This window comes from Eleutherodactylus coqui, chromosome 1, assembly GCF_035609145.1.
Source record: "Eleutherodactylus coqui strain aEleCoq1 chromosome 1, aEleCoq1.hap1, whole genome shotgun sequence".
NCBI classification, from domain to species: Eukaryota; Metazoa; Chordata; class Amphibia; order Anura; family Eleutherodactylidae; genus Eleutherodactylus; species Eleutherodactylus coqui.
The window spans coordinates 174,009,782-174,037,506 of NC_089837.1; the positions used below are offsets into that span (position 1 = coordinate 174,009,782).

At 43.2% G+C, this 27,725-nt stretch overlaps 1 protein-coding gene across 4 annotated transcripts in view; it reads left to right on the top strand.

Moving 5' to 3' along the window:
- The first annotated feature begins 273 nt into the window (after window positions 1-273).
- Window positions 274-27,725, top strand: part of MLIP (muscular LMNA interacting protein) — a 213,292-nt gene continuing 185,840 nt past the window's right edge. For all 4 annotated transcript variants that reach the window (XM_066603905.1, XM_066603915.1, XM_066603920.1 and 1 more), the window contains exon 1: window positions 274-442. In XM_066603905.1, coding sequence (XP_066460002.1) covers window positions 383-442 — 60 coding nt within the window. In that variant the 5' untranslated portion in view covers window positions 274-382. The remainder of the gene's footprint in view (window positions 443-27,725) is intronic.

Here is a 27,725-nt window from a genome sequence, read left to right on the forward strand (position 1 = left end):
TTAGCAGGTCTTTATATTCAATCTTATGAAACAACAAGTTACATGCGGGAAAACATTTTAGCTATCACATACATTTTTAATCTGTTTGCCCATTGTCCACAGAAGAAAATCACAATAATGTAGTTATTTAAGTGTCCCGATATAAATGAGAAAGTATAACTTGAAAACTGAGCATGGCTTTATGTGAATTGTTATCTGGAGCCAGCTGCCTGCTTTCTCCCGGGACTCAGTACTATTTGTGTGCCTCATGGACCTATAATTGGAAAGCAGTGTTAACAAGCAGTTATCTGTAGGACAGTCCGGGAGTGCTGTGGCTGGAGAAGAACAGTGATAACTAACAAGTAGCAAGATGGGCTCACTTCACTAAGGACTTACTTTTTAAATGGATTTTGAGAAGAAAAATAAGACTCTTTTGGACAAGACTTTAGGAGGGAAGAGTATGGTAAGACTGAGCACATGCTGCTCTAGAAACATATATTCCTCTTGCTAGACCAGGCAGCTGTTATGATGTGAGGGTTGTGTTTGCTGTTCTAAAACTCCAGTTGTATGCACCTGCTAGGAGACTGGACTTGTAAAAAAGTAATAAAAACTAGGTGCAAGCAGCTGTCAACTGAACTACAGGAAGTTTTATACATCAGTATAGATAGATAGATACATAGATATGAGATAGATAAATAGATAGATGATAGATATATAAATATTAGATAGATATATTTGAGATAGATGATATAGATATATAGATATTAGATAGATAGATAGATAGATAGATAGATAGATAGATAGATAGATAGATAGATAGATATAGATTGATAGATGATAGATATAGAAATATTAGATAGATAGATGTGAGATAGATAGATAGATAGATGATAGATATATAGATATTAGATAGATAGATATGAGATAGATAGATAATGATAGATATATAGATATTAGATACATGATAGATATATAGATGATAGATAGATAGATATGAGAGAGATAGATAGATAGATAGATAGATAGATAGATAGATAGATAGATATGAGAGAGATAGATAGATAGATAGATAGATAGATAGATATTGAGCGTGAAAGTGTCTCCTACTTAAAAATGGTGTTTAATAAAACTTAGGATGTGTTTTTTGTAGGGCATTAAATGTTCTGCTTCTGCTTTTGATACTTTTTTTGGTGCAGTTCTTCTGTCATCATCAGTCTTGTCTTCTCCAGTGCATACTCCACCTATCTCATGTTTCTCTTTAGGTTCCCTTCTAAGCCTCAGATGTCATATTTATAGCTTGTTGTTAAAGGTCTGCTTTGGCAGGAAGCACTCTACATCAAACACTGCTGCTGTTGGTTGTTTGCTTGTAGTACAGATTACAAGACTACTTACTTAGTGGCTTCTTTCACCTTTCCACAGTATGCAATTTCATGACTACACCATGAATTCTTTTATGTAACGTTACATAGGTCTACATATGATTTTTTTTGTGCTGACACAACTATTTGTACTGATCCTATATAATTTGAAGGTGCTGATTCCAATTATGAAGTCATAAATGATGCATAAGATCTACATTTTTTACAAATGAGAAATGTTTGTTTACACATTATTTAGTTTAAATTGAGGAATTACCAAACTTGTGAAGAACATAATAAGAAATAATATTGGTCTAGTACAAAAAAATAAGTTTGTAAAGAAAAGATCAATAGTTCTGTAAATAACGAATTGTCACAAATTTTCCGTTTTTTGAATTTCTGGAATTGATATGATCAGGGTTGTCATGCTGCAAAGACCAGTAGTAGTCTGCCATCATGTTTCTGTCCCACATGCCTTAATATCTGAGTTCCAGGGTCCTAATGTCCTGGAGGAAGCGTTCGGCTTGCTGTTTACTCAGAGCTCCAAGATTTGGGGGGAAGAAGTTTAGAAGGCTGTGGAGGAAATGCATCTTAAGGCCTGGCTCACATGAACGTGTGTGCCAGCATTATGCGTGCGCATCTCTCGCGTGCCAGCACACAGCAAGTAAACAATGATATGCATACTTGCTGCATGCCGCCAATCCCCATGCACTATCTTGGCATGTATGAACGTGTAATATGTGCCAGGATAGAGCATGCCACAATTTTGATTGCATGAGTAAAATGGGCGCAAAAAAATAGCAAGTGTGAGTGGCCCAATACAAACCAATGTACTATTGGTATCGCGTGTTGTATGTGGGACAATTGCACACATGTGCAATGCCCAATGACAATACGCCCATGTGACACCAACCTAACACTCCGGTGATGTCAGAAAAAGCTGATCAAGCTTTCTTCTTTTCTATCCTTTCATGGTGTTCACAAATTCTGTTTTGACTAGATTCCTAATTTGAGGGCCATCAAATATACCAGCTTTCATCTTGTTGTGTGAAAGAGCAGAAAATGTATAACATAGGTACTTAAAACCCTCATAATCTTTATCCAAAGCCTTAACAAACTATTTCATCAGTCCCCATTATATGGAGGGAAGGGGAGGGCAACTTTTTATTTGTGGCTCATTCTTAATATTTTTGTCCCCACTCTTTCCTTGTCCAATCTTTAGTCTTTGCTCAGTTATCTTAAAGGCACAAAAACCAAGCACATTTTGTATAACCATCTTGTCCTCGAACCATCCATTACCCCTTTGGTTACCACACAATTGCCAACAATTGTCAATGTATTTGGCTTTTTGAAGAATAATTTCATGGATTCATAAGTTTCTTTCATATGCACCGCATGAGCAATAGGAATGGAAGCTAACTTATTTCCATTGTTCAGCAATACAGACTTTAAACTTCTCTTAGACCTGGTAATAAAGATCCTCTAGTCATGTGCCAGATACATCCCATTGACTTATTTAGTCCTTTGACATCAATGCAGTACACTAGTTGCTCAGTCATATTTCAAAAGATATTTTTCTGTTGCAATTCATGACTGTAGTACCAGAAGCCAACAGATTCTTCTCCTTCAGACTTGAACCAAGCAATTCTGTTAATGACTTTGGCAGATCCAGATCTCATTCAAGATCATTCAACTCTGCTTAAGTGACTGGCTGAAACATTATGAATCCGTGAAACTTATTTCATGGATTCATAAGTTTCTTTCATATGCACCGCATGAGCAATAGGAATGGAAGCTAACTTATTTCCATTGTTCAGTAATACACACTTTAAACTTCTCTTCACTTTAAACCTATAGTCCACTGTCTGAGATTTTCTGCACATGTCCTGCATACTTTATGTTTGTCCAGCACACAAGGTTTGTCCTGGTCACGCAATTTCACCCCAAAATGTGCTTGGTGAACTTTTTCAACAAATTCCAATATGTTTGTCCTGTGTTTGGATGTCATAAAACAACCGCATATATAACAGAAGATATCTGGATTGTTCTTGCATTTTCCACGATCCGTTTTAAGAATAGTTGATATCTTCATTAAAAAGAAAAAATGAAGTAACCTACATCAAATGCTTTAACTATAGCTATCTGCTAAAGGTACGTCCTACCATGTTACATACTAGCATGTAAGATATACCTGTAAGTTTGACAAGATAGTATATTAGTGTTGGAATGTGTAACAATGAGCCTACAACTATAAAACATAGTATATGGTATCTAGGCTAATCAATCAAATGTTACTTAATCATATAAAGTGAAAAGTGTCTAGATTCTTCTTGGCACAATGTTGATCTCTTTCTTTGTAGACACACGATATAGGCCATGACTTACATCTACAGGCTTCTACTCTGTAGGACTATTTATATTGTGCAGTTTATTGTATTTTTGCCTCGCACCGTCTTTTTACAAAAATAACTACCTATTGAATTAATAGGATGTTAACTGTCTATTGAAGTAGTCATACTGAAATAGGATTAATGTACAGTATAATACTTCCTCTGTTTATGTGCTGGAATGATGAAAGAGTCCAATCTTATTTATCAGTTCTAGCTCTCTGTTTATTTAATCTAATTTGAAAAGATGAATCATGGATATCTCTTTTATTCAGTCTTCAGATTCTAGTTAATTTATTTCATATGTCAATCATATGCAGTATGTCATATCTGTTCAATAGACAAATAATTAAAAATATCATCGATTTCTCGGAAAACTGGACCTGGCTGGAATAAACGAATATGATATTTGAATTCAGCACATAGAAATCTACAAAGATCAAGTATCAGCAAATTTGATGTAGACCAGTGTAATATTACTGTTATTATGTGGCTTTTGGTTCATCTCATATGAGTACTGTAGAATGAACAATGTGTGTTCATACGGTATACAAAGTATAATGATGCACTCATGGTAATGTGAGATTAAGAGAATGAGATTAATATATTACATTGTATAGCAATTACCTTTGATGAGTCAAAACTTGTAAATTACTGGTATAGTCAAATCTTTAGTGGTAAGAAAAAATGTTCTGGAATTACATGAACTTGTAATATCACTGCCTGTCATCTCTCCCCCTGTATAGCATGCAGTGACCCCAGTGGATGATAGAAGAGCCTTTCTTTATGTCAACACCCCTTTAATAGTGAGAGTAGATATGTGTTCTCTGGTTGGCACATTTTAGGGAGGGATTTTTTTGTTCTTCTTACTTAAAAGGGTTTCCAGGTAAATCCTCAGGTTACATCATCAATATTTGATAGGCTGAGGTCTATCGCTCGGACCCTGGCCAATAAGCTGTCCACTGTCAGCACCACAAGAGACAGGGATATGGAGCGGAAGCAGTTAGCTGGATCCCCTGTGCAGTGGCCTGTGCTTGTAACTTCAGGTGAAGCCCCTATTGATTTTAATGAGATCTGCGACTGCAATTACAAGAGCTGGTCAATACACACAGGTCGGGGGAGCAGCTTCCAATCAGTTGATCGGCCAGGGTCCAAGCGATGGCCCCTATTCAATCAACTGTTACTGAGCTAAGGATAGGTTATCAATACTATCTTCCTGGAAAACCCCTTTAAGTTGTAAGAAGACTAGCATTTATGTAATGGTGGTCATTTAATCTTTCTGCTTTAGAATAAGTAGACTTTATTTAAATATCAATGTATTTTCCTGTTTATTTGGTACAGTGCTGCAGGGTATTGTACATATTGTATATAGATCATGTAACACTTATGGTTTAGTGGTGCCATATTTCATAAATTAATATGAGGAAAGATAATAAATGTCTGTATAGTAATAAGGTATAGTATAGAGGACAATGCGGAGTCACTACTAGTTTTAGGTTGGTTGTTGAAAAAGTGAATTTGATGTGTATCGGGATGGGAACGCCTAGAATAAAAATTGAAAAATTGGGGGAAAACTATTTTTTTCACTTGTAGAATATTTTCTATTTCAATGATAAATAATAGGGTATTCAAACTATTTAACATAAAAAATGGCTTTGGAAAAAAAGGGAAATAAACAGTTTTTCTCCCATTTTTTTTCTCGGGGCCTTCCCATCCCTAAACATGTACCATTATCAAGATACATAAGTAACAGGGGTCTGACCAGAATAGATTGAAGCTTTCCTGTATGTAACTTAAACATGGAATCCCAGAGTGCAGCATAAAATTAACCCCTTCATGACATGGCCTATTTTGGCGTTGAGGACCAAGCGATTTTTTGGTATTTTTCCATCTCCATTTTTCAAAAGCCATAACTTTTTTATTTTTCCGTGGACGCGGCCGTATGAGGGCTTGTTTTTTGCGTGGCGAACTGTAGTTTTTATCGATGCCAATTTTGGGTACATAGACTATATTGTAAATTTTTTTTTTTTTTTTAATGATAGCAGAGAGAGAAAACGCATCAATTCTGCCATAGATTTTTTTATTTTTTTTTTACACCGTTAATCATGCAGCATAAATGAGACTTTCCATTTTTTCTGCAGACCGGTACGGTTACAACGATACCAAAATTCTAACATTTTTTTTAGGTTTTCCCACTTTTCTGCAATAAAAACCCTTTTTTTTGGAAATCTTTTTTCTATTCTAAATTGCTGCATTCAAAGTCACGTAACTTTTTTATTTTTTGCGAGACGAGCTGTAGATTTTATTGGTACCATTTTAGCGTACATACGACTTTTTTGATCACTTTTATTGCGTTTTTAGTGAGGCAAAATGCTAAAAATGAGCATTTTGCCTCAGTTTTTTAGCTTTTTTTTAAGCGTTTTTTTCGGTGCACAATCAAAAGCATGTGCAACTTATTGTACGCATCGTTACGGACGCGACAATACCAAATATGTGGGGTTTTATTTTTTTTTTACCTTTTTTTATGCTAATCTGAGAAAAAGCATAAAAAATGGGTTTTTTACTCTTTTTTTTTTACATTTTTTTTAATTCATTTTTTAAATCTTTCTTTTTTTCACACTGTTTGTGTCCCTTAGAGGGACTTTAACCACTGCCCTGATGATCGCTGGTATAAGGCATGGCAGAGCTACTGCTCTCCCATGCCTTATCGCTCATACAGCGATCTCAGGCATAGGCAATTCAGGACGCCAGTGTCTGGCGTCCTGTTGCCATGGTGACAGGCCGGGCTCTCGCGATGACATCGCGAGTTCCGGCCGGAGACACAGAGGGAGCCGCGCTCCCGCTGTGAACTCTTCCCCTGCCGCGATCTACTTAGATCGCGGCAGGGAAGGGGTTAAAAGTGGCGGGCGCATCTCTGATGTCCCCCCGCTGCTGCAGCGAGACGCCGGCTGTGACTGACAGCCGGCTCCCGCTGCGGGATAGCGCTGGATCATATGTGATCCCGCGCTATCTGCAGGACGTAAGTTTACGCCCTGTTGCGGGAAGTACCCCGCTCCCAGGACGTAAACTTACGCCCTGCAGCGGGAATGGGTTAAGTATATTTCTATAGATTGGTTTCAGTGAGAATCCACATTCGAACAAAAAAATCTAATGATCTGAGCGATTTTGAACGGGGCCCGGTCACCAGGCAAGATTGCAGTCGGCAAAAGTACACATAAATTGAATCACTGAGCAGTGGAAAAACATGGCCTGATCATATTTAACCAGATTTCTGTTGCGCTACGCTAATAGGTCAAAATTTGGCAAAAGCAGCATAAATTGTATCTCTATTAGAGATGAGCGAACGTGCTCGTTTAGGCAATTACTCGATCGAGCATTGCTTTTTTCGAGTAACTGCCTACTCGGGTGAAGAGATTCAGGGGGCGAGCTCTCTCTCTCTTTCCTCCCCCACTCCCCACCGGCGCCCCCCGAATCTTTTCGCCCGATTAGGCAGTTACTCGAAAAAAGCGATGCTTGACCGAGTAATTGCTCTAAACGAGCACATTCGCTCATCTCTAATCTCTATCTAATTTGTAGCAACTGCAAGAAACTATTTTATCCGCATCGGCCAATAGTCCTGCAGAACAATTCAATGCTACAATGAATTGTTGCATTTCTGAATGCCCAAGGACAGGAGGTCCAACACGCTGCTAGATGCTTGTCTCTAATAAAGTGTCTCTTCTTCCATCTTTTTAGGTGAACACAACTGATGTAACATTAGAAAGGAAAAATGCACAATACAATATTTAATAAAACCTAATATGAAATCTCCGCAAAACATTAAAATCTCTGACAGTAAAGAATGATCTTGAAACTTTGAATGTATGGTATAAGGGAAGCAATAATGTTGGTTTGTTTGACAATTTATCATGCCTCTGCAAACACAGTACAAAGCTCAGCCCTACTAAAGTATGTCAGCTCCCCAAGTACAAGATAACTGATGGCTGTGAATCAGTAAATTCTCTGTGCTGGAAATGATAAGAAATATTTAGGCCACTGTATTTAATTACTGTTGCTTCACAACACAGTGACCATAGGCTTTCCAAGGCATATACTAAGCATTGTACACTGTAGCCTCAAATATACTATTGTAAAGGTGAAATATATATGTATGTATTGTAAAATAATATAAACAGAATTAGAAATTATTGTAAGTTGTAGTTTTGATTAGAGCAGAATTGAACATTCAATAATAAAAATACTTGCAGTCGCAACAGTATGAATCTACTCACATGTGATTAAGAGCTGTTAAAGTTCAAGCTCGAAATGCATGAGTATCTTTCCCACTACTGTGCTGCCTTCTTGTTTTATTCTAATTTTACTCGATTTTCAAAGGGCAAGTCCTGCTAAGAAAATTACACTAAATTACTGACTGCAGTTAATAGTCTTTTATTTTTTTTTCTATCAGGGTTTGAAGTAAAAAAAGATGCGCAGAATCAGGATGAGCATTTAGGGTGCTTATTAGAGATGAGCGAACGTACTCGTCCGAGCTTGATACTCGTTTGAGTATTAGCGTGTTCGAGATGCTCGTTACTCGTGATGAGTACCACGCGATGTTCGAGTTACTTTCACTTTTATCTCTGAGACGTTAGCGCGCTTTTCTGGCCAATAGAAAGACAGGGAAGGCATTACAACTTCCCCCTGCGACGTTCAAGCCCTATACCACCCCCCTGCAGTGAGTGGCTGGCGAGATCAGGTGTCACCCGAGTATATAAATCGGCCCCTCCCGCGGCTCGCCACAGATGCATTCTGACATAGTTCAGGGACAGTGCTGCTGGTGCCGGAGCTGCTATAGGGAGAGTGTTAGGAGTATTTTAGGCTTCAAGAACCCCAATGGTCCTTCTTAGGGCCACATCTAACCATGTGCAGTAGTGTGGAGGCTGCTTTTTGCAGTGTTGCACATTTTTTTTTTTTGTATATCGGCCGTGCAGAGCATTGCGCCCTGCAGTAATTATACATAGTCCAGGGCCAGTAGTGGTGGTGAGTCAGGGACAGAAGACATATATTTATTGAAAATAGGAAGTGGGCCTTTCCAAAAACATTTGGGAAAAAAAATCTATTTGGGCCGCCTGTGACTGTCCTCGGTGTACTGGGTCTGTGCTGGGTGTAGTTGTCCTCCTAATTCATACGCAGCCAGCTAAGTGTTACAACAGGCTTGCGCAAAATTATTTCTTGGCTCTGTGTTGGCTGTTACATCACCGCTGTATTCCTGTCCACAGTGCAACAGTCTGCAGTTATTTTACATACTCCAGGGCCAGTAGTGGTGAGGCAGGGACAGAAGACATATATTTATTGAATATAGGCAGTGGGCCTTTCCAAAAACATTTGGGAAAAAAAATCTATTTGGGCTGCCTGTGACTGTCCTCAGTGTACTGGGTCTGTGCTGGGTGTAGTTGTCCTCCTAATTCATACGCAGCCAGCTAAGTGTTACAGCAGGCTTGCGCAAAATTATTTCCTGGCTCTGCTGTGCGTTCCGTAAGCGAAGTCAGCCTCCAACCACAGGCCAATAAGCGGCACATTTAATTACAGCATTCTGTTTCCTCACTACTGGTAATACACCATGCTGAGGGGTAGGGGTAGGCCTAGAGGACGTAGACGCGGGCGAGGACGCGGAGGCCCAAGTCAGGGTGTGGGCACAGGCCGAGCTCCTGATCCAGGTGTATCGCAGCCGACTGCTGCGGGATTAGGAGAGAGGCACGTTTCTGGTGTCCCCACATTCATCTCACAATTAATGGGTCCACGCGGTAGACCTTTATTAGAAAATGAGCAATGTGAGCAGGTCCTGTCGTGGATGGCAGAAAGTGCATCCAGCAATCTATCGTCCACCCAGAGTTCTACGCCGTCCACTGCTGCAACTCTGAATCCTCTGGCTGCTGCTCCTCCTTCCTCCCAGCCTCCTCACTCCATTACAATGACACATTCTGAGGAGCAGGCAGACTCCCAGGAACTGTTCCCAGGCCCCTGCCCAGAATAGCCAGCAATGGTTCCTCTCCCACCGGAGGAGTTTGTCGTGACCAATGCCCAACCTTTTGAAAGTTCCCGGGTCCGGGGGATGAGGCTGGGGACTTCCGGCAACTGTCTCAAGACCTTTCAGTGGGTGAGGAGGACGATGACGATGAGACACAGTTGTCTATCACTCAGGTAGTAGTAATCGGAGTAAGTCCGAGGGAGGAGCGCACAGAGGATTCGGAGGAAGAGCAGCAGGACGATGAGGTGACTGACCCCACCTGGTTTGCTACACCTACTGAGGACAGGTCTTCAGAGGGGGAGGCAAGGGCAGCAGCAGGGCAGGTTGCAAGAGGCAGTGCGGTGGCCAGGGGTAGAGGCAGGGCCAGACCGAATAATCCACCAACTGTTTCCCAAAGCGCCCCCTCGCGCCATGCCACCCTGCAGAGGCCGAGGTGCTCAAAGGTCTGGCAGTTTTTCACTGAGAGTGCAGATGACCGACGAACAGTGGTGTGCAACCTGTGTCGCGCCAAGATCTGCCGGGGAGCCACCACCACCAGCCTCACCACCACCAGCATGCGCAGACATATGATGGCCAAGCACCCCACAAGGTGGGACGAAGGCCATTCACCGCCTCCGGTTTGCACCGCTGCCTCTCCCCCTGTGCCCCAACCTGCCACTGAGATCCAACCCCCCTCTCAGGACACAGGCACTACCGTCTCCTGGCCTGCACCCACACCCTCACCTCCGCTGTCCTCGGCCCCATCCACCAATGTCTCTCAGCGCACCATCCAGCCGTCGCTAGCGCAAGTGTTGAAACGCAAGCGCAAGTACGCCGCCACGCACCCGCACGCTCAAGCGTTAAACGTGCACATAGCCAAATTTATCAGCCTGGAGATGCTGCCGTATAGGGTTGTGGAAACGGAGGCTTTCAAAAGTATGATGGCGGCGGCGGCCCCGCGCTACTCAGTTCCCAGTCGCCACTACTTTTCCCGATGTGCCGTCCCAGCCCTGCACGACCACGTCTTCTGCAACATTGTACGCGCCCTCACCAACGCGGTTACTGCCAAGGTCCACTTAACAACAGACACGTGGACAAGCACAGGTGGGCAGGGCCACTATATCTCCCTGACAGCACATTGGGTGAATTTAGTGGAGGCTGGGACAGAGTCAGAGCCTGGGACCGCTCACGTCCTACCCACCCCCAGAATTGCGGGCCCCAGCTCGGTGCTGGTATCTGCGGCGGTGTATGCTTCCTCCACTAAACCACCCTCCTCCTCCTCCTACGCAACCTCTGTCTCGCAAACAAATGTGTCAGCAGCAACACGTCGCCAGCAGTCGGTGTCGCGCGGCACGGCAGCACAGCGGTGGGCAAGCGTCAGCAGGCCGTGCTGAAACTACTCAGCTTAGGAGATAAGAGGCACACGGCCCACGAACTGCTGCAGGGTCTGACAGAGCAGACCGACCGTTGGCTTGCGACGCTGAGCCTCCAACCGGGCATGGTCGTGTGTGACAACGGCCGTAACTTGGTGGCGGCTCTGCAGCTCGGCAGCCTCACGCACGTGCCATGCCTGGCCCACGTCTTTAATTTGGTGGTTCAGCGCTTTCTGAAAAGCTACCCACGCTTGTCAGACCTGCTCGGAAAGGTGCGCCGGCTCTGCGCACATTTCCGCAAGTCCCACACGGACACTGCCACCCTGCGCACCCTGCAACATCGGTTTCATCTGCCAGCGCACCGACTGCTGTGCGACGTGCCCACACGGTGGAACTCTACGCTCCACATGTTGGCCAGGCTCTATGAGCAGCGTAGAGCTATAGTGGAATACCAACTCCAACATGGGCGGCGCAGTGGGAGTCAGCCTCCTCAATTCTTTACAGAAGAGTGGGCCTGGTTGGCAGACATCTGCCAGGTCCTTGGAAACTTTGAGGAGTCTACCCAGGTGGTGAGCGGCGATGCTGCAATCATTAGCGTCACCATTCCTCTGCTATGCCTCTTGAGAAGTTCCCTGCAAAGCATAAAGGCAGACGCTTTGCGCTCGGAAACAGAGTCGGGGGAAGACAGTATGTCGCTGGATAGTCAGAGCACCCTCCTGTCTATATCTCAGCGCATTGAGGAGGAGGAGGAGCATGAGGAGTATGAGGAGGAGGGGGAAGAGACAGCTTGGCCCACTGCTGAGGGTACCCATGCTGCTTGCATGTCATCCTTTCGGCGTGTATGGCCTGAGGAGGAGGAGGAGGAGGATCCTGAAAGTGATCTTCCGAGTGAGGACAGCCATGTGTTGCGTACAGGTACCCTGGCACACATGGCTGACTTCATGTTAGGATGCCTTTCTCGTGACCCTCGCGTTACACGCATTCTGGCCACTACGGATTACTGGGTGTACACACTGCTCGACCCACGGTATAAGGAGAACCTTTCCACTCTCATACCCGAAGAGGAAAGGGGTTCGAGAGTGATGCTATACCACAGGACCCTGGCGGACAAACTGATGGTAAAATTCCCATTCGACAGCGCTAGTGGCCGAAGGTGCAGTTCCGAGGGCCAGGTAGCAGGGGATGCGCAGAGATCAGGCAGCATGTACAGCACAGGCAGGGGAACACTCTCTAAGGCCTTTGACAGCTTTCTGCCTCCCCAGCAAGACTGTGTCACCGCTCCCCAGTCAAGGCTGAGTCGGCAGGAGCACTGTAAAAGGATGGTGAGGGAGTACGTAGCCGCACGCACGACCGTGACGCCTCTGCCCCCTACAACTACTGGGTGTCGAAGCTGGACACGTGGCCTGAACTCGCGCTGTATGCCCTGGAGGTGCTTGCTTGTCCTGCGGCTAGCGTCTTGTCAGAGAGTGTGTTTAGTGCGGCTGGGGGAATCATCACAGATAAGCGTACCCGCCTGTCAACCGACAGTGCCGACAGGCTTACACTCATCAAGATGAACAAAGCCTGGTTTTCACCAGACTTCTCTTCTCCACCAGCGGACAGCAGCGATACCTAAACAATACGTAGGCTGCCCCCGCGGATGGTAGCATTGTTCTCTATCACCATCAAAAACGTGGACCTTTTAGCTTCATCAATCTGTGTATAATATTCATCCTCCTCCTCCTGCTCCTCCTCCTGAAACCTGACGTAATCACGCCGAACGGGCAATTTTTCTTAGGCCCACAAGGCTCAGTCATATAATTTTTGTAAACAATTTTTATACCTTTCAATGCTCATTAAAGCGTTGAAACTTGCACCTGAACCAATTTTTATTTTAACTGGGCTGCCTCCAGGCCTAGTTATAAATTAAGCCACATTAACCAAAGCGATTAATGGGTTTCACCTGCCCTCTTGGTTGGGCATGGGCAATTTTTCTGACGTACATTAGTACTGTTGGTACACCAATTTTTGGGGGCCCTCGCCTACAGTGTAATCCAATTAATTTTTTGCCCACCTGCATTACAGCTGATGTTACATCAGCTGTGCTGGGCACTGCAATGGGATATATTTATGTACCGCCGGTGGGTTCCAGGGAGCCACCCATGCTGTCGGTCCACACGGAGTTGTAACTACATGTGTCCACTTCTAAAGAACCCCAGTCTGACTGGGGCATGCAGTGTGGGCCGAAGCCCACCTGCATTTAATCTGACATTAGCTCTGCTGTCCAGAACACTGCAATGGGATACATTTATGTACAGCGGGTGGGTTCCAGGGAGCCACCCATGCTGTGGGTGCACACGGAATTCCCATTGCGGAGTTGGGGATTCCCAGTTGTACCTGCCTGTGACTATTTATAAAAAACAGCGGTCTGACTGGGGCATGCAGACACCTTGACAGAATGAATAGTGTGTGGCACATAGGTTCCCCATTGCCATGCCCACGTGTGCAGCTCCTGATGGCGGTGGCACAGGATTATATTTGTCATTGCTTCTGTTCAGCATTGTGGGCTATCGCCCCGCCCCTTTTAAAGAGGGTCGCTGCCTAGCCGTGCCAACCCTCTGCAGTGTGTGCCTGTGGTTCCTCCTCATGGCAGACGCACTTATATATAGACATAAGTGTGGCGTGGCATGAGGGCAGCTGAAGGCTGCGCAGGGACAATTTGGTGTGCGCTGTGGACACTGGGTCGTGCAGTGGGGGGGTTGGGCAGCATGTAACCCAGGAGAAGTGGCAGCAGAGTGTCATGCAGGCAGTGATTGTGCTTTGTTGGAGGTAGTGTGGTGCTTAGCTAAGGTATGCATTGCTAATGAGGGCTTTTCAGAAGTAAAAGTTGTTGGGGGGGGGGGCACTCTTGCCGCTATTGTGGCTTAATAGTGGGACCTGGGAACTTGAGATGCAGCCCAACATGTAGCTCCTCGCCTGCCCTATCCGTTGCTGTGTCGTTCCCATCACTTTCTTGAATTGCCCAGATTTTCAGAAATGGAAACCTTAGCGAGCATCGGCGATATACAAAAATGCTCGAGCATCATGATAATTTCGTCCCGAGTAACGAGCACCCGAGCATTTTGGTGCTCGCTCATCTCTAGTTATCTTTTATAAAATGCGTTTCTTGAGTATGTCAGCATATTGAGGGCCTTGCACCATAGTAAACTGCATTTAAATGGACTGTTCAAGCCCTTAGCATTTAATGAAAAAATAGTAATAGGCATGATATAAACAAAAAAACTGTGCTGACTTCATGGCAGACAGAGTGGTGGACACGTAACATAAAGAAAGACCTCTCAATAATATAACAAAAACAAAAGTAACAGAATAAATAGAAAAAAAACCTGAAAAGTACTATAATAGTGTTCATCTAGTGTCCATTGCAAGAAAGACGAATAATAATTTTGGGGTATTAACATATCCAAACTTCGTGAATAGTTCCATAATGCAAATTAAGTATTAAAGTAAGGAAATATTTAAAAAAAGTACAAAAAGATAACATTATCATGAAAGTACCTATCACTTAGGGATGATGACCATTCTTACCAGCGGAGGACCATTCTTGTGTAATCTGAGGTACAGGCCTACTTGTTGAAGGAGGTTCAGCTTGATCAACAGGAATGTCCCCCTTGTTCAGGAGAGACAGTCTGTCAGTCACAGAAGCTGCTATCGGTACCGGTAAGCTCAGTAGAAAAGCCCCATTTATATTTAATGTTGGCACCATGAAGAACAGAGGTAACTGATGAGAATTGTCTTTGGAATTTTTTGGAAAATTGGGTGGGTACTCCACACTTGAATATTTCATTAATTGTTCAACACTTGTTGTGACCTATGGAACACATAAGCATATACAATTTAGTGGCTCTTAAGTTCAAAATTAGTAATGCCACTAAGGGGTTAAAAATGCATTTAAGGCAATTGAGTTCTGTGTTAACTAGGAGGCTATAGTGATAAGTATTTAGCCTTAGAGCACATTTACACACAATGAGCGAAGATTTTTAGTTCAGCATAAAAACCATTGTTAGGCCGGCCAGCTGATAGCAGGGAGAACAATGGAGCTATATGCAGATAACAGACCACCCGCTGTTATCTGCATACAGCAAAGGGAGCCACAAGCAGAACTCCCTTCTTATCCCAAAAAATGATTGCCATTTGCTTCTGCACTGACCCTTGAACATTGAACTTCTTTAGCCTTGGGGAACCACTGTGCCTCCATTTCTTAGGCTGTTCCTTTGTCTCTGGATCATAACAGTAGATCCATGTCTCATCACCAGTCACCAGTTTATCCAGGAAATCTGACTCATTTCTTGCAAAATGCTCCAAAGCAGCCACCAATGTCTCCATACGTCTCCTCTCCTGTTCAGTTATCAAAAGTTTTGGGATCCACTTGGCTGTAAGTTTTCTCATTCCCAAGTCATTGTGGATAATGGCACCACATCTCTCACATAATATCCCCATCCCCAGATATGTAGCAATACTTTTGGTTGATATTCGGTGGTCCTCCATGATCATGTCATGGATGGCTTTCACATTTGCAGACAAGGAGACAGAGACAGGCCTTCTACTGGGTTTCTTACTTTCAAAACTGAAATGGCCAGTTTTAAAATTTGCAAGCCAACGTTAAACTGTTGCATATGAAGGGCCGCTGTCACCCAAAGTTTGTGACATTTCATCATGCATATTCTTTGCGCTTTTCCCTTGGAGATTCAGGAACTTGATTATGGTCCTATGTTCTTCCACACTGAACGTCTTTGAAGATTCTGACATGTTCATTTCGGACTGGAAAAAAAAGATAAGGTAAAATCATAGTTAGGCCTTAGTCACACGGGCGTTTTTTCACGCGATTTGCGGATCGCATGACGGATGCGCATCCGCAAATCGCGTGAACGGTGCGCGCAAGTCGCCCGCAAATCGCCCGAAAATCTGCTCCTAGCCGCGTTTCATTAGAAACGGGCCGGAGCTGTCCAGCGCATTGCATTCAATGGAGACGGCAATAGAGCCGGCTCCATTTAAAGCAATGCGCTGCGGGCGAGCCCGGGATGAATTGTCGGGAAGGGCTTAAATATATAAGGCCTACCCTGCAATTCATCCTAAAATGTGTAAAAATAAAAAATATATATATACTCACCTTCTCCCGGCAGCCGGAGCTCCCCGCGGCCGTCCTGCAGTGGGTGTGAAGGGGGTGTGAGTCAGACCTGCCCCCTGATTGGCTCAGCGCTGAGCCAATCAGAGGCATGTCTCACTCACACCCATTCATGAATTCATGAATGGATGTGAGTCAGACCTGCCCCTGATTGGCTCAGCGCTGAGAGGCAGCAGTCACTCACCCATTCATGAATTCATGAATGGGTGTGTGAGTGAAACCTGCCTCTGATTGGTCAGGGCTGTGACCAATCAGAGGCAGATCATTCAGCAGGTGGGGATTTTAAAGCCCCGCCGGCTGAATAGTGCCGAGAAGCAGTTCAGGAGAACTGACAGCGGCCGCGGCTGGACTCCGGCTGCAGCGGAAAGGTGAGTATACAATTTTTTTTTATTTTAACACATTTTAGGATGAATTGCAGGGAAGGGCTTATATATTTAAGCCCTTCCCGACAATTCACCCCGCGCACGCCGGCAGCCCATTGCTTTCAATGGAGCGGCTGTATTGCCGGCTCCATTGAATTCAATGGGCAAACATCGTTCTTCTCTGTCACAGCTGTTACAGCTGTGGCAGAGAAGAATGATTTGTCTTCTATATGTTCTCAATGGGGTCGGCGCTGCTGCCGCCGGCCCCATTGAGCGCATATAGAGAAGAGAACAGGAATCGCAGATCGCAGATAGGTGTGATCTGCGATTTCTGTTCTATAATTTATCGGACGAGCGCATAAAAAGCGCTCATGTGTCCGATACCATTGCAAAGCAATGGTTTTATAAAATCGCCGGACGCATGCGCATGCGCAAATCGCGGCTAAAAATGCCCGTCTGACTAAGGCCTTAGTTGGTTATAGACAAATAGACAAGTACACGCTGCAATTTACAGCTTTCGAGCTCAATTTTTTCTGGGTAAGATTCAATACTTATCAGCACTCCCTCGACCATTGACATAAGACATAAATTCAAAGTCTACAATTTAAAAAGTCACATATTCGGGAGCAGTTTTCGAATTTTAACGTGACTGTTGGGGTGTTAATATGGGTTGTCATGACATTAACTGTACTATGGTTGCCAGCAGCATTAAGCACAAAGTGGGTGGGTTCTGACATTATTTTTACTGGGTGCTGGGTGTATAATGACATCAGCTGGACGCTAAACTGCAGAACTAGACTTCGCCTTTTACTGATATCGTAAGAAAGAGATGAAACAGGTATTGATGCAGTAACACACAAATTATACTAGGGACTCACTATTTAATGACAGTATCAGAGGGTCATAGTAGCCAGTATGATGATGATTTATATAATGAGACTGGCAGTGGAGACTGGAGGAGATGATATGGAGCCACAATGAGAACAAGAAAAAAACGCTGTCCCTATGGTAGCTTTCCCTATTACCTTCCCTTTCCTCCCCCTCACACTATCCCTTAACATCAGATACTACTATTCCTTATAATAACTTCAGAAGGGTTGTTGATCCAGAGATTGTTCCAATTGACAGATTGGAGTCAAGAAAGAATTTCTTCCCTTAAATGGGGAAAATTGGCTTCTAGCTCATTGGCAGTTTTTTGCCTTTCTCTCGATCAACATTGCGGATTAATAGGCTAAACTGGATGGACATATTTTTCGGCCTTACATACTATTTTACTATGTTATGTAGCTCTCAGTTAATCTTCCTGGCCTCCTTGACTGTGATACTGTCCCTGATATCCCAAGGGCACTGGGATGCAGACAAGAGGCTAAACATACAATACTGGATTGTGAACCAGGCAGATAGACACAAACCAGGAGACATAAACACAGACTACAAAAGGAAGGATCAATACATACTGACAAGACAGACTAGATAAGGCTGGACATAAAACCTTTACCTGACTACTGGCAAATTATATTTTTAAAATAGCACCATTTAATGTGCTGAAAGAACATTGCGAGTATCCATCCCTTTGCTCACCATGGCAACGCTACAAACGCTCACTGTTGCCCTTATCCACTCTCGGCTCGATTACTGCAACTCGCTGCCGATCTGCCTTCCCCACGCAAGACTCTACCCTCTCCAACCCATCCTGAATGCGGCAGCCAGGCTTATCTTCCTGTCCAGCCACTATTCCGGTGCCTCAGCCCTGTGCCAGTTACTGCACTGGCTGACTGTTAAATACACAATTCAATTTAAACTCACTACCTTCATCCATAAAGCTCTCCATAGCATTGCGCCACCCTACATTGCCTCCCTCATATCAATCTACCACCCAGCCTGGGCCCTTCGTTTCGCTAATGAAATCAAACTAAGTGCTCCTTTAATTCGAACCTCTCATTCTCACCTCCAAGACTTCTCCTGAGCAGCACCAGTCCTCTGGAATGTGCTACCCCCATGCTACTATCCAGGCAATCCCCGACACACAAAACGTCAGGCGTGCCCTAAAAACGCATCTCTTCATGGAGGCATATCACATCTCCTAAACTAAACCCCTCTGTACTCCACCTGATAACATGCTCCCTGTCCTAGTGACAGCAATCCCTGCTAGCCGCGATCAACCTCCCCCTGCAGTCATACCGATTCAGTCATCACATGGCTTTAGTCTGACTATTGCTTTGTGTATAGCATCCCACACTCTCCACCTCGTCATACCGTGCACATCTCCAGCCCTTTGACCTTCTGTATCACCTTATTATCTGTAGTATGTAAGCTCGTTGGAGCAGGACCCTCACCCCTACTGTTTCCATCAACTGATTACTATGTAACCGTGGTTTTGGATTTTTGTACTTTTGTTTTTCTGTAGCCCCCTGTTTTTGTAACCGCTGCAGAATATGTTGGCGCTATACAAATAAAGATTATTACTACTGTACTGGGTTTGATGTTACGGCCTTCACTGTGTGGTTCAAATATCAAACTTATTCTGAGGGTTAGTACAAGTATATTATTATAGATTAAGGTAATACCAAATTGATATAGTTTTAATATGTTTTACTGCTTTTACAATTTTTTTTCTTCTTTTTTAACTAGTTTTGTGTTGTTGCTCAGGTCCTGAGCCGACTCCATACTCTTCCCTGCAACATGAAGTATATGTGCATCATATGTCAGGAAAGGGGTTAAACATATTTTAACAAAATACATTCAGTGTATGAATTTATGACAGCTTAAAATGTTATTTGCTTGGGAAAAAATATGGAAATTCAACTCAAGTAAAATGGGTATTCAATATTTTCCAGTCACTGTTTAGTTTTAGTTAGAATCAAAGAGAAGCAATTTTCATTTTTGGAAATGGATTTTCATAGCTGTAAATCTACAGCTGTTCATCATTCTTATTGTTAATATTTCTAGCATTGCGGGGAAACTGGCAATATTAGAACATAAGTAACGGCTAATTGAAGCATGGCAACATATAAATATATATAAAAGGCCTCTTTTATGCTGATCTATAAGTGGCCCTGTATTTCCATCTGGTGGTGCCGAATACAATGAAGCAAAATTAAAATGGATATAATCATCAAGCCTAAAAGGACAAGTTGTAACATTCTGGGGCAGCCCCTTCCCCCTGCACTAACATAACAAATAGTGATCTACTCACCTCTCCCGACTCCCGCTGTGACCACTCCATGGCTCGATCCCCTGCTCTGGTCTGTGTTTATAGCAGCAGTCGCGCCTGGTTTATGTTTTTGCACGGAAAGATGTTACAACTCAGACAACCCCATTAATGAAAGTTTGCAAAGCAGACTTAGAGCTCATTCACATGGGCATGAAAAAGGAGTTAGCCGCGCAAAAAAATTTGCAGCTATCTTGCAAGAAAATCGCATGAATGGACAGTTTTCTACTATCAAGTCCCAAGCTTAATTAGCATTGAAATTGCCCATTCACATGATTGGGAGCTGCATGTTGCTGAAAAAAGCTCTGTTCCTCCAAAAGGAGAGGGAGATGAAGAAAAGCCCTGCGGGGCTTTCCTTTATCACTGTGGACTCCCTTCATCTCAGTGGGAATGGAGGGATTCTCCTGAAGGGGAGCTGGCGGGATATCCCCTTAGCAAGGAGAGAGGGATTCCCCTGTAGCAAGGAAATCCCTCCAGCTCCCCTGCAGGGGAATCTCTCTCTTCCTCTAAGGGGATATCTCTCCAGCCCCACAGAGATGAAAGGAGTTCCCAGGGATGAAGTGGGTTCCTTCCAGCCTTGCATAGATGAAGGGAACCCCCAGAGAGTCCTCTTATCTGCACGGGACTGACAGGAGTATACAGTGGGACTTTTAAAAAATGCTTCTGGATTTAGTGGCGTGGCAGCACTCCCTCCCCCCTCCTTTGTTATCCAGCACCTGTAGGAGTCTATGGAAACTCCTCTGCATCGCGCACCTAAGATAGGTCAGGTCCTATCTTTTCATGCAGCAAGGAATTTGAGTTCTGTGAATTTTGGTCACTGATGTCCGTTCTTTTTAGGTGCAAGTTTTTTGCGCGGCTAAAATTCCTTTGTCTGAACGTTTCCAGAGGAAACCATTGGTTCTAATAGTCACAATTTTTTTGCGCATGTAAGTTAGCTGTGCGAATTCCTCCATGTGAAGAGCCCTTATAGACAGCGGGAAACCCACTAGACAGTATGAGTATCTGTTCTGGTTTTTTTAGATTTGTGTTGTAAATCATGTATAACTTTACCTACTCTTTCTTATTTTTAGCAGTTTTTTGCATTTGCAAAACCTTGGCTTTACATTTTTCCTAGAACCTTGTTTTTTTACTTCTTAATCTGTAAATTACTTTACCTAAGTAAGCAAATTACCCTGAATGCAGAAATTCAATTTTTCAGCATTTAATTGCATACAAAATTACCTCAATTTTCTACTCCAATGGTTTGCAGTAAAATTAACATTTAGTTTCCTTCAATTACCATTTTAATTAAAATATTGCAAGTGCACAAGGAACATAACTTAAAGGGGAAATCCAGACAATATGATTTTCTGATATGTATTGAAAGATATATTGCTGAAGTCTACAATCGAAATAGAAAGCCAATAACTTCTAAAACTAGAAGATCTATAGAGCACTGAAATCCCTTAAGAGCGAAACAGTTTATTTTTGTACTCTGGGTCCAGCAGACCTGGCACCTCCAGTTCCAGCCCAGTTCCAACACCAGGTCATGTGATATCTATTATTCCTCCTCCCTCTCATTGACAACATCATTGCAGGGGGCTGGCTAACTGGGTTATTTCAATAACTAAGTTATCCCCCTTCTCTGTTCCTGCATCAGTTGTCAGAATGGGCTGCTGTAGCTATTGAAATGAGCCAGTCGGCCAGCCCCCTGCAATGATGTCACTATCCCCAGGGGAGGGTAGAAGATCTATACCATGTGACTCAGAGCCGAAAACTGGCCATACTGGATCGTGTAATTTTCTCTCTCCTTGGAAAACCCCTTTAAGCACTAATCAAAGAATTTCTATTACTGGAAATCTAACAGAAAATGCTATGAAAACTTAGGCTAAGTCATGTGACCCTTGGCCTCAAAATATTGTGTCAAATTTTGAAGTAACAGAAATCTTGTATTAGGTACCATACACTGCAAAAATCGCTAGTGGCTTAAACACCACCCATGTGTGGCAGCCAATGTCCGCACAAACCGCATTATTGGTAGTGTGACCACTGGCTGCTGTGTGGTTTGTGGAGAATCAGCCACAAGTTCATCTGCTGTATTTGCTGTGTGGAACATACAGTCTTATGGCTCCTTCACACATACAATAGGACCTGCTCTATTTTAGGCACATTTGCGCACAAAGGGCCCCCGTAAAATTCTATGAGACATGTGAAAATGCGCAAGCCATGTGTGCACAGATGCGCAAAACACTGCACAATTCTGTAAAAAAAGAACAAATATGGAGTCATTAGGCTAAATAGCCATTTAAATCAGGGTGCGTTCCTCTGCTATTCGCTAATGAACATACTCTGTGTGCACAAAAAATACAGTAAAATATGCCGATGCGCATGCAAAAAAGCATTGTTTAATCTGCAATTCTAGATTGTAATTATGTTTATTTAAACAGCATTCACCATGCAGTATAAATAATATGTTAAATTAACTTTACAGGCCAGTACCATTATGTCAATACTAAATTCATATGTTTTTTCTTTTGCAACTTAAAAAAAATGCGTTCAGAGACCCTTAACAGTTTTCTTTTTTTTATCAACTGTGCTGTGTAAGGGGTTATTTTTTGCAGGAGGAGTTGAATATTTTAATACTATCATCCAATGTTTTAATCACTTTCTATTCCGTTTTTTTGTTCAGCGAGATAGCTATTTTTGCCATGTTTTTTGTATTTTTTTTCATGATATACTAACTTTTTTCTTTGATTCACATACCATGGTCGCACTGACCGTGACATGTAAAGGGTTAAACAGTAGGGATCAGAGGTTTCTAACAGCTGAGCATCCGTTCTCTCCTGCATGGTATTTATTACCTCACAAGAAAGACCTTGGTTCTTTGATTTTAAGGACTCAAGCTGCTAGTCTTATGATCTTAATCTCCTGGCAATAAACTTGACCATGAAATAAAAGGTCCTGCCTAAGGCTGCCTGTCCACGGGCAATGATCCGCGGGTGATAAATCGCCCGCAAATCACGCTCTGCAAAGCTTTCCAAAGCATTGCTATGGAAAGCGCAGTGCCGGCGTCCACGAGTGAAGAATCATAGCGATTCTCTGTTCGCGGAATTTAAATCGCAGCATGCTGCGATTGCTGTGATTCTCCACGGTGAGCCTATCTATCAGACAGACTCACCTCGGAGACCTGACAGTGCTCCCCCATCCTCGCCTGCAGCGGAATATCGCTAGCGATATTCCTCCGCGGCCGTGGACAGGGGGCCCAAGTTGTAAAGGAATGGGTTTTTGGACTGAAAGAGATGTTATTAGGGGAACCAGGTTTTTTTGGACCATAACGAAGCTATGAGAAAAACTGTAGTGCTGCTTTCCTGTATTTTTGCACAGAACTAAGGGAATGGGGGAAAGGCACAGGCAGATCAATGTCCCATGGTTGGGAGAACGCACCCAAGCCCATTAGGTTGTCTCTTTGGTTTAAGGAAAAGAACGTATGCAATTTTGAGTTTTTTTCTCGTTGCAAATAGATCAATTTGAGGCTGTCCCCACTGTTCTATGATCATTTGGAAGGCCTCCAATGGAGTGACCATTCTCCTGGGTTTATTTTCTTCCAACTCAAGTAGTCTGCCACAGCATTTTGGAATCCTTTTAGAAGCACCACTAAGAGATGTTACTGTAATTTCTGCCGAGGAAAAGATTTTTGCTTCAGGAGTTTGGAGTTGAGGATATCTGGTACCTTCCTGATGATGAATAAGAGATACAGCTGTTACACTGTCAGAAAAAACTTTATACGTTTTCCCCTTAATAGTTCTTCTGACTGGTTAAGGGCTTCCAAAACTTCTCTCAATTCTCTATAAATAGAAGACTGAGATCTGACCTGCTCTGTCCAAGATCCCTGAAAATAGTCTGCTACCTGAGCGCCCCAACCAACCTGACTTGGATCTGTCATTACTAATACAAAGGGAGATGTAATCTATTGAATTACTTTCCTAAGATTCATAGTGTTTATTCACCAGATAAGGGATTTTTTTAATGTGAATGGTTAAATTAAACTTTTTATCTAAGGAAGAAGTAATCAAACCAAGCATGCTCATTGCTTCCTTTAGGGTGGTCCTGTTTTTCTTTTGAAAGGCTAGCAAGGACTTAATAATTGTTTCTTCTTTACATCTGGGACTGAATAGCTGTCTTAAACCTGAATCCAGGAGGACCCCAAGAAATATTCTCTGGGTATTTGGGAAAAAATTGGATTTTTCAAGTTTAATTATCCAACCTAGGCTGGAGAAAAGACAATAACTTTTCTAAGTGGTAATTCATGGTTTCTGATGAATTTGTTAAGATAAAGAAATCATCCAAATAGAGAACAGCTTCTCCTTCCTTTCTAAAGTGAGCAGCCATATCTACTACCATGTTAGATTGAGTTCTATATGAACCATATGGCTTGCCTACTGGAAAAAGAATAGAATAATGAACTAATCCTAGCTCCTCAATGGGGATTAGAAGAACTGCACTCATCAATAATAATCTGTATATACCCTCCTCCAATTTCTTCTGATGGAAGGAGCATTGTTGGGGAGTAATAGAGAACCTATTGGGGAGGGGCAGGACAGAAAACGTTCATCTGAGGAAACTGTACGCTATTAGTTATCTGACTCCAAGATTCCTAGAAATAGGAATGATGTCGGACCCCCACTGGTCCTACATCACTGTCTGGCTATCGTAGATTAAGGAGAAAGCTCCTACCGCTTCCTCCCTTAGAATAGGACAATCTACCTTGTTCTTTGGATCCCTACACTACAATCTAGGTTTACGAAAAGAAGGATTATTTCAGGTTGCTTATCCTCAGAAATACCTTCTTTCTATCAGCTGTCTTTTCTAATATTTTGTCAAGTTCCAGATCGAACACATACTCCCCTTCAAAGGGAATAAAGCAACAGTATGCTCAGTCCAGGATTTCAGCCAAAGAGTTCATTTTGCTGAATTATCAAATATCGCATTCTTCGCCCCAAATCTCATGGTCTCTGCAAATGCATCTACCAGAAACCCCATAGCCATTCTAAGCAGACAAAGGCATTGAATAATATCTTCCCTAGAAGTCCTTTATTTTAAATAACATTCTAGTTGATTGTGTTACTTGACAAAGGCTCACTGAGCCAAAACGTCGTCTGTTTGTGTTGGGAGGAATAAAAGGAACTCTTTATTTGCACAGCTACTGCTGCCTTCATCTCTATTCTTTGGACTGTTTGTACTTTGAGCTGCTTTGCATCCAGACTAGAGATGAGCGAACGTACTCGTTTCGAGTAATTACTCGATCGAGCACCGCGATTTTCGAGTACTTCCGTACTCGGGTGAAAAGATTCGGGGGGTGCCGGGGGGTGTGGGAGGCGTGGTGGAGCGGGGGTAGCAGCAGGGAACAGGGGGGAGCCCTCTCTCTCCCTCTCCCCCCCACTAGCCCACGGCGCCCCCCAAATCTTTTCGCGCGAGTACGGAAGTACTCGAAAATCGTGGTACTCGGGCGAAAAAGGGACGTGGCCGAGTAGGCTCGCTCATCGCTAATCCAGACCACATTAGGCGATGCAGGATTCCTGTCCAGCCCTGGTTGGGCATAAGAAGTGCTGCTGACAACTCAACTGTATATAGTTGATTATGTCAAACGTATATTGACCGAGCTACAGAAGTGGCAGCAATATTTGTTTCCAGGATGTTATATGCAGTCTTCCATGATTTCCTAAGAAGCTCATCTGCCTTTGCATTGGAGTTATGTGGAGTCTTTAAGTGGGAGGGAAGTCTTTTCAACCATTTTAGCTACCTGTACATCAGTCTTAGGAATTTGCTCTCAAAACTTAACAGGCATCTTTTTTCAGCAGAAAATGTCTTTAAATTCTCTAGAAATAGATAAATGTTTTCCACCTCACTCCACTCATCCATAACGAGCTGTCTTAAAGTTTCATTAACTGGCAGACCCTCAAACCGAAAAACATCTTGTCCTGGATGGATCTGGGCTGCTGTATGTCCTTCACCTTCATAGCTTTCCTTACAGTTTTAATGCGCTCATCGCTGTCACTAGGAGAGAAGCTCTTTACTGGAAGATTTCTGTATAGAGACAGTCAAACAACGCTGACATAAATGGATATGGGGAAAGTTCATTCACTTCTTCATGGTCTGACAGTGATTTGTAAATGTACATCAGCATCTGTCAGCGTAGTGTAAGGGTCAGGTGTTTTAGATTTATAGAGTTTTGTTTTATAGCTCCTAATGTTAATTATATGCTCTTTGTGGTCATATCTTTTTATTATGCCAAGTCAGAATTTTCATAAGTATCATCTTTTTTCTGAACACCTTTTGAAATTTGTCTTAGAAAAGGTGAATGGAGCTGATAGCTTGGCATTACTAGCCATTGAATTTTTATTAATCAGTAAAGACAGCTATGGAGTGAAAAACTGCATCTTTTATATAAACTAAAAAACCTGAATAGAACTTAAAATATTCAGAGAAACACATTTATAAAGCATTGCACAACTTGTTCTACATTATATGTATACTGCTCACATACAAAAAATGTATGATGCTTGGCTTTTATTCTTCATCGAGTCTCATAAAGACGATCAATGACTGTTAGAGTATGTGGACATCATTGAGGGGTTTCCCCCTCTAAGATCTCCCTCTATGAGCCAGAACAAAGAGATCCTCTGTGAGAGCAGCCCCTACTTTAGTAAATTTAGTTTGAACATGCAGTTGAATGGCCAGCATGATATGCTTCTACACACTGGAATAACTATAGGGGATGCGGTTGCACCCAGGTCCAGGAGCCTTAGGGCCCATATAGGGAGCCCGGTACTATGAATAAACCATTATAGTTGGGGGCCCTGTTACAGATTTAGCATTGGGGCCCAGAAGCTTCAAGTTACGCCTCTGCTTCTATACATTTTTCCTGTAGTGGCTTCTATCTAGAAAAAGGATGTCTTTTTGAAACAACCTCTCGAGGGCTTGGTCAGACAAGCTTTTTTTTTGCGCATCTATAGGCACGCAAAAAAAAATCGCTGCTGAAAACGCATGAACGGGCAAAGTTTCATGAGAATTTTCCCATTCACTGATGCAGCTAAGTTTGGAGAAGCATAGCTGCTCCACGAAGGTCCCCTCATCACTGAACACTGTGACAGCACTATCACAGTGTTCGGTGATAACGGGACTCCCCGCAGGGATGAAAGAATCCCCTGCCATGACTGTGAGAAGCACGATGCTGTCCCATTGCTTTCAATCGGGCCTATGCTGCTGCCAACCCATTGAAAGCAACGGGTTGAAGTCAACCCCCGCAGAGATTTTTGGGGAAGGACTTGAAATAAAAGCTCTTCCCTGAAAATAACCCATAGCTGCTTAAAAAAAAATAATACATCACATTGGTCCAATCAGAGGCAGAGCTTCAAGGAAGCAGAGATTTTTAAATCCCCAGTCAGAAGAAATGATACAGAAGGGTGTCAAACCGCTAAGGGCTATTTTCAGGGAACGGCTTGTATTTCAAGCCCTTCCCCAAAAATTCCTGTGGGGTTGTCTTCATCCCAATGCTTTCAATAAGGCAGCAGCTGCACCGGCCCCACTGAAAGCAATGGGAGAAGATGACTGCTGTGGGGAAGTCACCGCTGCTTAGAGCAGGACATTTAAAAGTTTAGACCAGAGGGGACTAACAGGAGTTAACAACGTGACATTTAAAAGCTGCTTCTGACGAGAAGCACCTTTTAAATGTAAGCAGCGGGTATCTATTCCCAGCATAGGAGTTTCCAATAACTTCTGCCCCCATAGGAGGCAATGAAAACTGCTGTGCAAAACGCACCTATGCTTGATCCTTTTTACGTTCGTGCTATTTTGCGCTGCAAATTCTTTGCATATGAACGCTTCTATAAGAACCCATTGGTTCTTTTAGAAGCATTCATTTTACAT